This window comes from Branchiostoma belcheri, unplaced genomic scaffold (assembly GCF_001625305.1).
Source record: "Branchiostoma belcheri isolate BF01 breed outbred unplaced genomic scaffold, Haploidv18h27 scaffold11, whole genome shotgun sequence".
Taxonomy (NCBI): Eukaryota; Metazoa; Chordata; class Leptocardii; order Amphioxiformes; family Branchiostomatidae; genus Branchiostoma; species Branchiostoma belcheri.
Window position 1 is genome coordinate 3,758,345 of NW_017802491.1, and position 14,665 is coordinate 3,773,009.

General features: G+C 43.2%; 2 protein-coding genes across 2 annotated transcripts; one reads left to right on the forward strand and one right to left on the reverse strand.

Moving 5' to 3' along the window:
* The first annotated feature begins 109 nt into the window (after positions 1 to 109).
* On the forward strand, positions 110 to 6,632 carry LOC109485023 (autocrine proliferation repressor protein A-like). Its single transcript, XM_019788418.1, has 15 exons — positions 110 to 532; positions 1,079 to 1,199; positions 1,444 to 1,506; positions 1,665 to 1,713; positions 2,121 to 2,234; positions 2,353 to 2,445; positions 2,698 to 2,787; positions 3,013 to 3,142; positions 3,329 to 3,446; positions 3,698 to 3,785; positions 3,896 to 3,934; positions 4,114 to 4,202; positions 4,462 to 4,549; positions 4,858 to 4,923; positions 5,244 to 6,632. The coding sequence occupies exons 1-15, from the start codon at positions 322 to 324 to the stop codon at positions 5,397 to 5,399; spliced, it is 1,515 nt and encodes a 504-aa protein (XP_019643977.1). The 5' UTR covers positions 110 to 321; the 3' UTR covers positions 5,400 to 6,632.
* A 57-nt stretch (positions 6,633 to 6,689) lies between these two features.
* On the reverse strand, positions 6,690 to 11,302 carry LOC109482093 (somatostatin receptor type 2-like). Its single transcript, XM_019784757.1, is given in 3 exon segments — positions 6,690 to 7,462; positions 7,465 to 8,061; positions 11,109 to 11,302. Coding segments are annotated over 2 exon segments (1,230 nt in total). The 5' UTR covers positions 7,922 to 8,061; positions 11,109 to 11,302.
* Between the last annotated feature and the right edge of the window lie 3,363 nt (positions 11,303 to 14,665).

The window sequence follows — 14,665 nt, forward strand, 5'->3', positions numbered from 1 at the left end:
CCACCAACCCATCCTTCTCTGTAAGTTTCGAGAAGAGCATTTGCGCCTCTCTGGGGATACGCCTGGGGACATTTTTCTGCAATCTCCATCACCTGTCTGGATCGCGGGGGTTGGGTGCCGGTGTGGAGGTGTGAGCTTTCCGCTATCTGCTGCTGTCTGCCATCTTACCAGTGTTTCTTTGTGACTGTTACGTAATCGTTCCATTGTTTGTAATAGTAAGTCACATGTATGTTGACCCCAAGATAACATGAAACAAAGTCCTTTGAAGTAGTACGCCTTCATGTTAAATGCACTTCCATATCCCGTGCACATTTTATAATCATGTCTGCTGAGTGTGTATCCCCGGCTCTGTTCTTCTCCGCCCTGCTGTGTGTGTTGGTTGTTCCGCCCGGGGTACTGACCACCCCCCTGGACGACTACGTCAACAAGCCGGACCCGCACTACTCCTACCACGAGGTGTTGGAATGGCGTCTGAAGGGTCCCGGCTACACCATGTACCTCCTCAACATGACATCACAACAGTGGCTCACAGGTGAGGCTTACAAACTGCCTCTTCATTGATGCACTTCCAGTGAGAAATGTATATTTACCTACATCTGTGTGTTAAACTTACATTTACAACTTCGCACACTCCTTTAATAGTCTGAGTTAGTTTAGTTGCTTATGCGTATTTGATGTTAGTCCATGGACCCATAATGAAATATAAGTTTCATAGACCGAGAAATCCACCATAGTTCAGATTATTCAGTTTGATAACTTCCGTGCTGGTGACTATATGATGACAGAGGGCAGCCCAGTATTGTATATGTAGTTACCCGTTTCAGCCCTCGGGAGTCACATGAGTACATTAAACATCGCCCTTTGTACGGCACGTGAGGTTTCAGCTTATTGGTCTTTGACCTTTACAAAAAAGTGGCTGATAACATGTTGACTGATTTGTTTTAACGCGTGAGTTTCAACAGAAATCATAGAGATTGTTGGATGGAAGAAACTGATATCAGGAAATCATTAGCATTGCATTAAAACGAGTCACTATAGCCCAGACTACTGAAAGGTCGTGCCTGTGCGTGTGTTTCAGAGAAGGACGTCAACCGTCCGATCTGGTGGCACTTCCTAACCGTGGTCATCCCAGACAACATCACCTATCCTGACGCTGGGTTTTTGTTCATAGACGGAGATAACAATGATCACCCAGAAAGGTACCGATTTCGCGAATTGGGATCATCGGGTCCTCTAAATGAATGGCATATACATGTTTAACCTTTAGCACACTGAACCAGTTGTTTGCCTACCACTTCTGTATCGGTTATGAGAGTAGTTCATTCTAAGTATTGACTTTCATTCTTTGGCCTCTTTATGTTTTCATACATATATCGAGACATTCTATACGGTTATTTATGCTTATATTCTTATTTTCGCTATTGTTTTTGTACACACGTGCAGCCTTCCTTCTCATGGTGACAACTTTGTCTCTCTTGTCAACATGTTTGCAGTAGGAACAGGAAGGTATGTAAACTCAGATTCAAATACAGGTTCTCAGAAAATATATACATAACAGGCCTAGGATACAAGTGACTGTGATGACTACTATCAACATTGTGAAATATACCTATCGAGTAAAACGTTGTTGTAGTCTATTGACTAGTGAAATCTATTTACTATAGCGTTGCTGCAAATTTGAAGCAGGTACCGAACGGACATCTGGTGTTCAAGGTAAGCCTTACTTGATATGTCATAGCTCTTGCACCACCCTTTACCAACTAAACAACGTGTCATTTTGAAGAGATTTTAAAGGATAGAATAAAAAGCCCGGACTCTCTAGTCTCAGCCCTGTCCGCACGAGCCTGCCCAAGCTTGGCACGGTGTTCCTGACCGCTCGGAGCCTCGAGAGAGCGCTCAGGTGCGGCCGTAGTGAAGTAGCGGTGCGTGCGAGGGCGATGTCCTTGGTGCTGAAATTGAAGTCCCCAATCCCTGCCTTGCAGGACTAAAGGCCGTCCCGTCCTGCGTGCGCTGCGCCGCCCAGACACTAGGAAAAGCGCGGTGGCTGTGCATGGGCAATGTGTTCATTGTCAACATTTCAAAGCTACCAATACAACCGTTTTGTCTTCTTCGCATCGTAGAAAGATCCACTCCAAAAGCGGTTGTCAGAAGACGCTCTTATCGCGTACACGTGGAGACATTTCTTAGACAACCCAGAGGACCCGGAATTCATCGTCAACATGCCGATGGCAAAGGTTATGTAGAACTGAATGAATAGTTGTTTGATTGTCTTTCTTTTGACTGAACCATTGAATTGTTCAAGTACATACATGAGGTTGTACATACATTATAATTGTCAAACATGTTTCCCAGGCGTCTGTGCGGGCAATGGACGCTGTGCAGGATTTTGTGAAGAACATGACCGGGACACAACCGGACAAATTCATGGTGGGAGGGGCTTCAAAGGTATGTCTTGTTGCGGTTCTTAGGTTGAAATATACTCTAGCACTACGCGTGGCTTGTGCGTGGTATACCTACATGTAGTGCAGGTGTCCTAAAGCTAAGTTTGAAGCTGCATTCATTTCGACGATATGAAACATGCTAGCATTTCTGTATACAAAGATAATTATAAGTAGTTCTAATTATATACCTTTGCTGGTGATATAGGCAATATACAAGACACATGGACAATATTAGTGACTACTCTCTTTCTCCTAGCGTGGTTGGACTACATGGGCTACTGCTGCGGTAGACAAGAGAGTTTTTGCCATAACGCCCATCGTTTTCGACTTGCTAAATGTACAGAAGGTATGTAGGCAAGGGAAACGTTCACGTACGTTTTCGCTATCTTTTGTCATTACCAGTTCGCACAGAGTATCGTTTCTACATATCAATGTTCATAACCGTAAGCAAGTAGTAAAATTCAAATGAATTCCACCAGTAACTTATGTAAGATTTACCTAAAAAATACAACCATTACAATTTTGAAGAAGAGTGTGCTAGACAAACTGCTGTGTGCTGTGTATATTTCAGACACTTCACCACTACTACAGAGTGTTGGGCGGCTGGTCCTTCGCCTTTAAAGACTACTACTTCTACAACCTCAGTGCCAGTCTTGACGATCCAAATTACGAGAAACTGCGGACCGTTATAGACATACTTGGTACGACCTAATCTACGCCTATCTTTATCATAGTTATGGTCTTTTCAAACTTTCCTGACTCGGTGGGCCATGGGGATAAGACGTAAAGTCGCAATGTCATTCGTGGTAGAACCTAGTAATTTAGTGTGTATATATCTATAATTCTGCAATAAGTATCAATATTACACAACAAACATTATGTTGCAGAGTATAAGGATCGTCTGACGATGCCCAAGTACCATATCGGAACAGGAGGTGACGAGTTCTTCATGCCAGATGATTCTTACTTCTACTGGGACCAGCTGGAAGGAGAAAAATACAAACGGTAACGGCGCCCTCACATTAATCCATCGTACGGTTTTGAATTTTCAAGCGGACTCTATCACACTTAGGTGACCACCAAGCCCTAGATTAAGCGATGGTACGTTTTGGATATGAGTAAGAGGGATGTAAAATGTTATCTTGCATACTCTCCAATTATAGACATTCAAGAAAAGCGTTCTTCATAATCTTAGTAGAGAGTATTCCAGATGGATAACAGAGTTAAGCTTCTGTTCTCCTTTGTTTTCATTCCAGATTGATACCGAATGCAGACCACCTTTGTGTAGGCCATGAGATCAGTATTTTGTTTGGAATGCGGTCTTTTTTCCTCAGTCTTATGGAGGTACTCTTCGTATTTACAAGGAGTATCATTCATAACTTTTTTGAGTTTTGAATTGTTTTGCTGTTATGTTTTATGTCGTATGTATAAAATTATTTCTCATTTGCATTCAGGACTCTCCCCGACCAAAACTTACCTGGACACGAGAAACGGTGAGATAGACATTACATAGTCTAGGCTGTACCACACAAAATCTATCATTTGACTGTGTATGTAAAGGAAACGTCCAACCCTCAAGAAGCAATCATGATTATAACTGCTGCATTTACCCTCAAAAAACTACAATAGCAAGAGTTCTGAAAGTCTAGTTTGTGATTCCATCACTTATTAGGGTCCGAGAAGCGGAAGGATAACTCTGCAGACTGACATGGAACCTGTGATCATCCGTTCTTTCCACGCTCGAACGCCTGATGCAGTAAGGTACGAGCGTACACTATAGCTAAAATTCAGATTATGTTCGTCGTGGTTTTTCTTCAGCTCTATATTTCTTGCAAATTCAACATATCCATTACAATATGTTTTCCAAACTGTTAACAAGAATGCTTGTATGTATGTATGTATGTATGTCTGTCTGTATGTCTGTCTGTCTGTCTGTCTGTATGTATGTATGTATGTATGTATGTATGTATATACGAGAAAAGTGGTTAAGCTATCAGTTCTTTTCCCTCCCGACGCCCAGACGTGACTTCCGTTTCGTGAAGGAACTCCCTGATCACCAGTACGCGCCACACCCTGTGGTCTGGCTGCCAGAGGACGTACAAGATATGGTACGTAACACATGTCTATTTTCAACCGTTGCAGCAAGATACTAGTATGATTACGACACGACAGTGCTTTTCCAAGAGTAAAATGTTAGTAATTGTGACGCTCACAACGATGTGCCATGATAGATGCAGGCCTTTAATACGCGTATTTTTCTCATCGTTTCTTCTCATCGTTACTTTTCCTCTCGTGAGGAATAAGAATCATGCACTTGTTATCGATGTATCGATGTTATATAGTGTCGCTACCATCTGACAGAGGAAACTTGTGAATTCAGTCTCTGGCAAAACCATCTGATTTCTTGGTCTTACAGGGAAACGGGACGTACGTTGCAGAGTTCGACATCCCCCCTTTTGGTTGGCTGGCATTCTTTATCCAGGTAGGATCGAGACTGCACTCGAAAAACCTGTCTAGTTAGAAACTCATCTCAATGTCATGAAAATGGCAGAGTAGAGTGTCTGTAGCTGTTATACGGTCCCTGTTTTGCGTACGTATTGACATGGTGTATAAAATATCATGTGTTTTTTATTAGATGATCTTACATAAGACTGCTCTGTCCCAGGCCACGTTCCATTTGCAGAAACGCTTTTAAATTACCCTGCCTTTGTATAAGTTAGGCACAATGGTGAAATAAAAACATTCTATCATCCTTTATAATTCCCGTTATAGTAATTATAACCTGTCCTGTTGTTTCCCCAGGCCACGTTCCCGGCTCCCCATGGAACTGCTCTGGAGTTCACCACCGAGGTGCACATCATCCCGGAAACATTCCCCTTCCCAGACTGCACCGGGGCCGCCTGCGAGGGGGACTCTTGTTTAAACGAGTCTGTCGAACAACCGCTGTTAGGTCTCTAACCTAATAGTTTAATCTAATCCAAAATCATATCCAGTTGCTAAAGAAATAGTTTTTGGCATATCTTATTACCTGGATGTCTATGTAGCTAAGCTTCACCGACGTTCAATCGAGTGTTTAGAAAACAAGGCGGTGGAATATTATGAAACAGGGCCTTACCTGGCTTGTGTAGTTGCTTATAGCCGATGGTTGCAATAATTAATTGGCTGAAACTAAATTAGGAGGTATACTTTTTGTTATACAAAGAGTACTGTAAAGTTTGTATTTTCAACCTAAGCGAGATTGACATTAACAATATAGGAAAATCTGTGACAGCTATTACTGAATGATCAGAAGAATTCTTTTCGTAGTCATTCTGGTATCTGAGAGTTGTCATATAAATATGTTAAAGTTAAAACCTATGGTTGTATATCATGACCCAAAGCCGCATATTAGTCATATCAGATTTATTGTCCATACCGTACTATTATAGTACACTGTCTTTTCTGACCAATCCATGTCGTGTAGCTGTGAATTTTTAATCCATGATCTTATTTTGAAATCGACATAATTTAGTCCTTGATAGAAATCCGACAATACATCGCAAAAACAACACAATACGTCACAAACCTGATTTCACAATTATATCTAATATAACGTTACATCTTAACTATTTTTTTGTTTTGTTGCTTTTTCGTTTAACTGAAATCGACGTATGGCTTGGGCAAACTGATGAGCATAAGCCTTGTAGAATGATCAAATTAACAACGTTGAAGCTCCATCTTGCGGCGTCTTATACAATTACAAGAGCTCCGTTCCGAATGTACCATGTATCAAGGACCGCAATAATAATTAAAAAATATCGGTGGTACTGACCTATCATATTTGTACAAAGATTAGCTTTATTTTTTACTACACATAATTTTATGTATACATAAATATGCACGTACATGTACATGTACACGTGCACGCCAATCGTCCAGGTACTAGTATCTGAAACACATTAACATTTCGGGTACATCAATCTGTTCAAACTGATACTATATACATACCATATGCACAAATCAACTTCACACAACCGCTAAATTCATAGTGAAATACAGCTAACTTGGCCTTGAGTAAGCTTATCATGTGGCACATTACAACTCATCATCTAAACGACAAAGCTTACAATTCAGATAACAGCACGGAACAATTAACTAAATCTACCTGATGACATTATAAGCTACCACAAAGTACGGAATGTCAGTGTTCTTATACTGATCAAGTTCCATGTTATGTCTCCCACCCCTCCCTGCTGTATCCAGTTCGCTCTATTCGTCCTTCTCCGGCGCCAGGTCATTACTGATGGTCCGCACGGTGTCGGCGTGGTACGCCCGGCTCCGGTTCCTCCCGTTCCGCTCCAGGCTGGTGCGCGTGACGTTCCCGCCGAGGCTGCGCATCTCGATCCTGACGGACTCCGTCCTGCCGTTCTGCTGCGGCAGGCGGCGCGAGTTGACCCGGCGGCGGGTGTGGCTGGCGTCGTGCGTGGTGAAGGCGTCGATGGACGCGTCCTTGTGGCAGATGGCCTTCTGGTAACTCTTCTTGAAGTTCTCGCTGAGCAGCGCGTAGAGGATGGGGTTGACGCAGCTGTTGGCGTAGCTCAGCGTGACGATGAAGTGGTAGGAGCCGATGAGGAACGGGGTGACCGGGAGCTGCACGTTCAAGTTCACCAGCTGTAGGGTGTAGAACGGCAGCCAGCAGATGACGAACACCACCACCATCACCACCACCATTCTCGTCACCTTGCGTCTGCTGCGCTTGCGCGAGCCTCGCGCCCCTGCCTTCGCGCTTGCGCTCTTGACCTTCCTGAGCAGCAGGGTGTAGCAGACGGCGATGATGATGAGCGGCGCCACGAAGCCGATGACGAACGTGTAGGCGATGAAGACGGTGGACCAGAAGGTCATCCCCTCCTCCGTGTCGGACCAGTTCAGGTTACAGGCGAGCGAGCCGTCCTGCTCCTCCGTCGGTCTGGCCACGACGATGACGGGGCTGATGACGATGATCGACGCGACCCAGACGCAGACGTTGACGACCTTGGCGATCCGGGCCGGCGGAAGTCGGCGGACTTGACGGGGTGCACCACAGCCAGGTAGCGGTCCACGCTCATCACGGTCAGGTTGAAGACGCTGCTGAACATGTTGATGGCGTCCAGGGACAGCACGATCTTACACATCACCGTGCCGAACGGCCAGTTGCGCAGCGCGAAGGACGCCGCCAGGAACGGGATACCGATCATGAAGAGCGTGTCAGCCATGGCCAGGTTCATGATGTAGATGTTCGTCACGGTCTTCATTTTGGCGTAGCGGAGGACGACATAGATGACGAGAGAGTTTCCGCAGATCCCCACGAAGCAGACGAAGGCGTAAATACACGGGATGATGATGTGTATGCCGCGGTACGGGTATACGTACGTCCCGTTGACGTTGTCGTCATAAGTCAGGTTGTCGTCATAAGTCCCCTTGTCGTCATAAGTCAGGTTGTCGAATGGAAGGAATTGATCCATGTTTAAGTCAACGTGGGCTCTTGTGTTCAACCTCAGTTGCGTTTGATTGTTTTAACCGGCACCAGTCTGTAGGAAAACCGCCAATATTCACCAGGGTCCTCCTTACGCGTTACGTGCGGTATGGATGGAATCGTCTAGACCTGCAGCAAATACAGAACAGAAAGGAAGGGTCTACAAGTAGGAATGATTGAAGCCATGCAAGTCTTTGTGCTGATTGTTGAAAACCTTGATTATGGTAAACATGAGAACTATATAAACATTACCGCAGTGTCTCAAAGTTAATGCCAATTTGACACAATTAAAACGGTGCAAGAAAGCCATCGGTTACTCCGCGATCCAAGGCTAATGTTCACGGGGCGCTGCAGCTGATAGTGAGGATTGCTAGATGGCGTGCTTGAGCTTAGTCTCTCTTGCACCTGTTCTGACCGGGTGCGTGCTAGAGCTGAACATCTATCTTCAGCCTCTAATTTCAAAATGTACAAATGAAAAAAATATATATAAACGCGTGGGAGCGCGCGCGCACGCATACACACACACACACACACACACACACACACACACACACACACACACACGCGCGCGCGCGCGCGCGCGCGCACACACACAAATAAACGCACACATGTAGAAACACACACCAACATCCACACAAATACACTCACACACATGATGTACTATACGACTCACCGACAAAACGAACTGGTTGAGAAATGATTTAGATGCTAGCAGCCGCATTGTTGAGTAAGGCACGTGCGGTGAATTGCCAAAAGGAAACTTTATTTCATGATCCAAACGATTACGCCATTTCCTCCTAAAAACTCATCAACATTTTTAACAATAACACAATGGAAGCAAAACACGATGGAGTTTAAACACTCCTGATTCATTTTTCTTTCTCAGTGTTGACCTTAAATCTACGATTTTTATCTCATCTGGATCAAAGAATGGGGCTTGCAAAACGATTAAAATATTCTCAATTGTTTCACACAAAGACAAAAGAGACACAATGACGACACATCTACGTAATGCAACTGCTACTTGACAAATATGATGAAAGAAAGATCAGGCTATAACTTCAAACAGCACTACCGAAACCCATATTACAAAAATCGGACAGAAATGATAAAGGTGACTGCAAAATGTTAGTAACTTATTACAGGTTTCCGTGTGCTCGAATTGTCTTGTGTTGCTGTTTTGTACTGTTTTGTACTTCAGACAAAATGATTTTTGGGTTCTCATTCTTCAATAGAATTAGAAATGGCATTTTCATGTTTTTCATCCAACGAAAAAGAAACATAATGTATATTTTTCCTTCCACTCCTTTTTCTTCTACCTGTCCCCATTCAAGGCCAACTAAATGGAAACGTGGTAGCGGGAGAGCTGCGTGAGATGTCACGACTGCAATGCTGTCTCCAATTGAATACCGCATTTCAATTCAAGCCACCAAATGTACGTGAAATCTGAAGGACATCCCAGAAAACTAATCTGTTGTCTGGCAAAACACCCACATGATGCACGGTGCGTGATGATAGTACCGCGGCCGTAGGCAAAAGATCCTTTGAAGAAGCCTTCCCTATACCGTTGCCGTTCTTCTGAAATCTTATTAATTAGACTCTGTCCTAGGCCCATCAAAGCACTAGTCTTAATTAATTAATAAATTAATTAGCCTTGTTGTATGTAACTAATGTTGGATTTCTGGTAAACTTTGCATTAAAATCAGGTCCTTTGCATACGATTACTTGACAAACAGATCTGGGACCTTGGAAAAAAATTCGGTTTCCCGACCGACCCTAGCAAAAACCCGCCTCTAGCCTTTTTTATCGACCGCTGGTAAGACTATACAATTATTAATGTTCGATTCTGAAACATCATTAACCGCGTTCCAGAAGCATTTTTCTTCGATAAATTGGGACTATCATTATTGAGTGAAATATTTTCCCGCAAGCAGCCAGGTGGATGGGTCCTTTGTTGGATCATTTTAGCCGAAATCTAAGAAAAAGGAGAAAATCCCTACCTACCGACCGTAATTTCTTTTAGGACTGAAATCAGAAATGCAAAATTGATGCTCCTAAGCCTAGTGGCAGTATTGCAAAGGATATATGCTATTATAGGCTTATGTACGGTGATTAACTTAAGCATGATAGACATGACTACCGCTGCACTAGCTAACAATTATGTTTCTCTATTTAAGTCTATTGGAAAACGACGATGCTTCGACTGAATTTTTTGTTGCTGTCGCTGATTTTGCTACCCTTACTTTCTGTGTGTTTTAGTTCACTATTAAAAAAAATATATATGATTTTCCCTTATATTAGCAAACTGACGGCGTAGCAGTGCGAGGGCAGAAAAATCAACTTTCCCACAACAACTTGGTAGAGAGTCTAATTACTATGATTTTTAAGTACCCACCTCCCAAGTTTCGGCTCTTGTGAGAAACAACAATCAGACCATACAGTACAGATGCCGCATTCTTGACTGACAGATGGTACAGACGGGCGGACATGTGTAATCAGATTGCTACAAAGGCAGAAGGAGAACAGGCTTGCTGGTCAAACAATGCAAGTAGTCGATACATCTTCAGAGCCTTACGGGAGTGAAACAGCAGCTGTCTTTTCATGTACGTGTTTTAACAAGAACCGAACGGATGCCGTGTGTCAAAAACATACGCTGGAAAGGCCTAGAAATGGTCGTTGGATAAAAACTAAACCGGCCTTGCAATCGTCTCGTAGTAAAGATATGGCTGCATTCAGTCTCAAATAATCAACATACTTAGTATATTAGATAGATTGGCTGTTGAGGTACTGAACATATTGAAGAAATTCGTCCGTGTCAGCCATGACGCCACAGTACTCTCAATATGCGCACATATGTTTAGAGCCTCATAAACTAAAGCCGGAAAAATATGCGGACGTCTTCACAGTAAGTGATCATCCGTAAAAGTACATTTTCAACCATATACGGTAAACTACTGCTACGTCCTTTAAAAAAAATCTGCATGGTTAATTTTGATGGAGGGTTACAATGTATTTTCACTCGGTTCCAACGTGCTCTGATACAAGACGTTCCGTACAATGACAACAACTGACAGACGCTAGATTAGACGGGCTGCTTGAAGTAATCCTAGAAGTCGTCTTAAAATGTTGACGTGAGAAAAGACAAGGGAAGATCCACCACGATGGCGCATACTCACGTCACGTCTGTACCCAGCGCTAGCGCTGTGGAGGGACGGAGAAACTCTACCGCCAACCCCCGGGAAACACAGCGGGCTCGGCTCGGCAAACACCGGTACCACAGGCAAGTCTTCCCGTTTACTCTGCTGCATGAAGCGGTCAGACCTATTAGTTAGCCTGTCCCCGCTCTGTAACAGCGCGCATGTGAACACCAAATGTGTCTGCCTGCTTAATGCTCACCCGGCCGGCTCTCAACCAATCACAGCACGCCTCCGCCCACGCGGAGCAATCCATTTGGAGAGAAAAGTGGAATTTGATATTTTATCATAAATATTCATGTTTCGCTTTATTTTTAAGAAACAGTGAAAATTCATGAGCTGTGTATTTAGTGCGGTGGCTATATTTTTTCGTGGCGTGTTCCCATATTTGTGCACGTATATTTCCCTCGTTCTTTGCAATCCACGAGATTACACCTCACCGCGACTTCTTTCTTTCCAACAGTAATTTGAACGTCACTCTTTACTTTACATTTTGGCTTCTGTTCAACATTTTCCCTGATGATAATTTAGATCAAGCCTGTGTGGAGATGTTTGAAGGTTTATCCGCCATGCCGATCGAAACGGACAACCGATCGGTTAAAAGCTTTTATGTTTGCCGCCGTAACTGCGCGGCGAATAAAACCAAACCGCTGCCCTAGTCCGACATAGGCCGCCAGTCGACTAGCCTGAGGTCATTTTAGTGTATGAATAATATCATTCAAACGCGCTTCTTAGGAAAAACCGAAGGTCTATTAAGCTGCCGACATCTGCCTCTGAGCAAATAAAAAACATGGGCTACAAAACGTGACAGCAAATAACTTTCGAGTCAGCAAAATATCAATTTACTACATTTTGACTATATATATATTAATTGTTAAGTATAAGTTAGCTGTACGTTTGGTTGTCAATTGCAAAGTGTTTTTTGTTACCGTTATTTGATTTGTGTACATCAGTTACACTGTTGTATATTCATGTTTTGTACCATATTTTTGTTCAGTGCATGGTGTCGCTGTGCAATGTTGCAAAAAATGATATTGTTTTGATGTAACTTTCACTTCGGAAAATTGAAACCAAATTATATCATTTTTCAGTTATTTAGGAACAGAAAAATAATCCAGGACGGTTAGCTTTACGGCGTGCTATCGTCTTCAGTGTGCGCATGCTCATGGTGTGGCTTTCCTCAAGCTACAAACGCCTACAAGATCGACGTCATTCTGTAACAGGAACCTCAACAGGTATGTGGGCCTCGAATCAAATACTAACCACTACCCCCTCCACTGCTACAGGTATGACTTGTTCCTGATTTCTGATATTTGGCAGTACTACAGTTAAGCCAGTCGAAAAGACCAGACGCCATTAGACAGTCGTTCATGTTTGACAATGCCCTACTGATTACTCTGAACACGTGAAATCATACAGGAAACCTCTAGATATTTATTTGGGTCATGATAGAAACATGATGACGTCCATGGTTACGGAATGGTCACGACAGAATCACTACTCCGTACAATACTACATACACACCACTCGCTAGAACACTACATACATGTAACCACCACTCGCTAGAACACTACATACATGTAACCACCAGTCGCTACAACACTACATACATGTAACCACCAGTCGCTACAGCACTACATACATGTAACCACCAGTCGCTACAACACTACATACATGTAACCACCAGTCGCTACAACACTACATACATGTAACCACCAGTCGCTACAACACTACATAACGCTATATAACCAATAGTCGCTACAACACTACATACATGTAACCACCAGTCGCTACAACACTACATAACGCTATATAACCAATAGTCGCTACTACTTAAAGTTGTTCTCAGACTTCAAATGACGTCACATCCTCACGCGCTTTTGTAGTCATCAAATAAGAAATTTAGAGTCTTTCCTGTTTGTGATAAAAGGAAAACTAACCAGAAAATCCAGGCCAACATCGAGCCAATTTAAGTCACCGCCCAACGCATGTTTGATGATAATTAACAACAGTTGGGAAAGATGCGACGGTTACAGCAGATAGCACGCATGATTTTAAACAGATCCAGGCCTAATTGAGTCATAACGTTCGTCGAAAGGACATCGTGATAAACAAAATAACGAACCGTTTTCTCCAATATGCAGCACGTTTCTACTCTCATTGCCCCAGGCAGAGGCGATGCCACGACGGAAATGAAACATGCCACACTAATAATGTCAACTCTATGCGGTGTCGGCAGAATATCAGGAAAGAAAATTCAATAATATCATCTGGGCCTCGGGGATAGTACTATTGCATTATATGTTTCTAAAAGTAAAAAGAAAAGTTAGAAACAAGTGTATCAAATTACGTTTCGTATCCATGGGTGAGGTATTTGTGAGATGGGTAACGAGCGTTTATAATCACTTAAACCAATGAGCTTCAATTAAAATTGAAGCTCCCTGATTTAAGTGATTATTTTTTCTCTCCATCTTTGGCCATCTTTTCCATCTACAGTCATTTGCCCACGTACTCACGAACGCACCCACTCACAAACTCACCCACTTACTCACTAACTCACCCACTCACAAACTCACCCACTTACTCACTAACTCACCCACTCACAAACTCACCCACTTACTCACTAACTCACCCTCTTACTAACTCACCCACTCACTCACTCGACTTGCAAACTAATTAACTAATGTCATGAACCCGCTGCGTATTTTTAGACTAAATGCAAACCCATCGTTACCCAGGTGTGGGTTGAGGATAGATAAAAGTAGCTGCAGATTGCCGTGTTGAAAGCAGCGCTTTGACAAAAGCTTACACGGAGACGTGTAGGCTAATGAGAGTGTTTCCTGGTGTGTGATTCTAAGTGCTAATGACAGCCGCCACACCGAGTGATCAGTGGCTGACAGAGCTGTTTCCAGTCGCCGCCGTATCTGGGGCATGAATTCAAAGCGTCAGATATGAACCTTTAGATCTGGCAACAGCTCGTGCGTGAAATACCCTTTATAATTAGCCAGCATATCTACAGGTCTCCAGTATGATTTCACGTAATAAGGCATTGACAAACTGCCTTGTGGCATGGCGCCTAGTCTTTGTAACTGGCTTAACTGTACGCAGTGCAGGAAAATATCAGCAATCAGCAACAGGTCAGACCTGTAGCAGCGAAGTGGAGTAACTATAAGTATAGGACCACATCCTTGTCCCTCTTGAGGTTACTGTTCATTGTTTATTAGTTAAATAATTATTTAGATAAATTTTCCACAAGACAAGTGGAAGGGGAGGGAGAACAGGTAAAGACACCTTACAGTACAAACATTAGCAAACATTATGCATCACACATAGTGAGACAGTAAAGTGAACCTATTACACAAATTTCCAGTCAACAAGGCCATAAAGCTAATTACGTCGGTTCACGTTGTAGGTTTCTTTGTAGTTTTTGGAATAGCTATTCCGAAAGCACCCTGAAGACCACTCCACGCCGTAAAACACAATAAAAAGATGCCCTAGCAGTGTGCAATGACTAAAACCCATCACCAATTCCCTAGTGC

Coding starts and splice junctions, on each gene's coding strand:
- LOC109485023 (XM_019788418.1), top strand. CDS start 322: ATGTCTGCTGAGTGTGTATCCCCGGCTCTGTTCTTCTCCGCCCTGCTG. Junction 2,235..2,352: donor TCAACATGCCGATGGCAAAG/GTTATGTAGAAC, acceptor CATGTTTCCCAG/GCGTCTGTGCGGGCAATGGA. Junction 3,447..3,697: donor GAAGGAGAAAAATACAAACG/GTAACGGCGCCC, acceptor TTTTCATTCCAG/ATTGATACCGAATGCAGACC.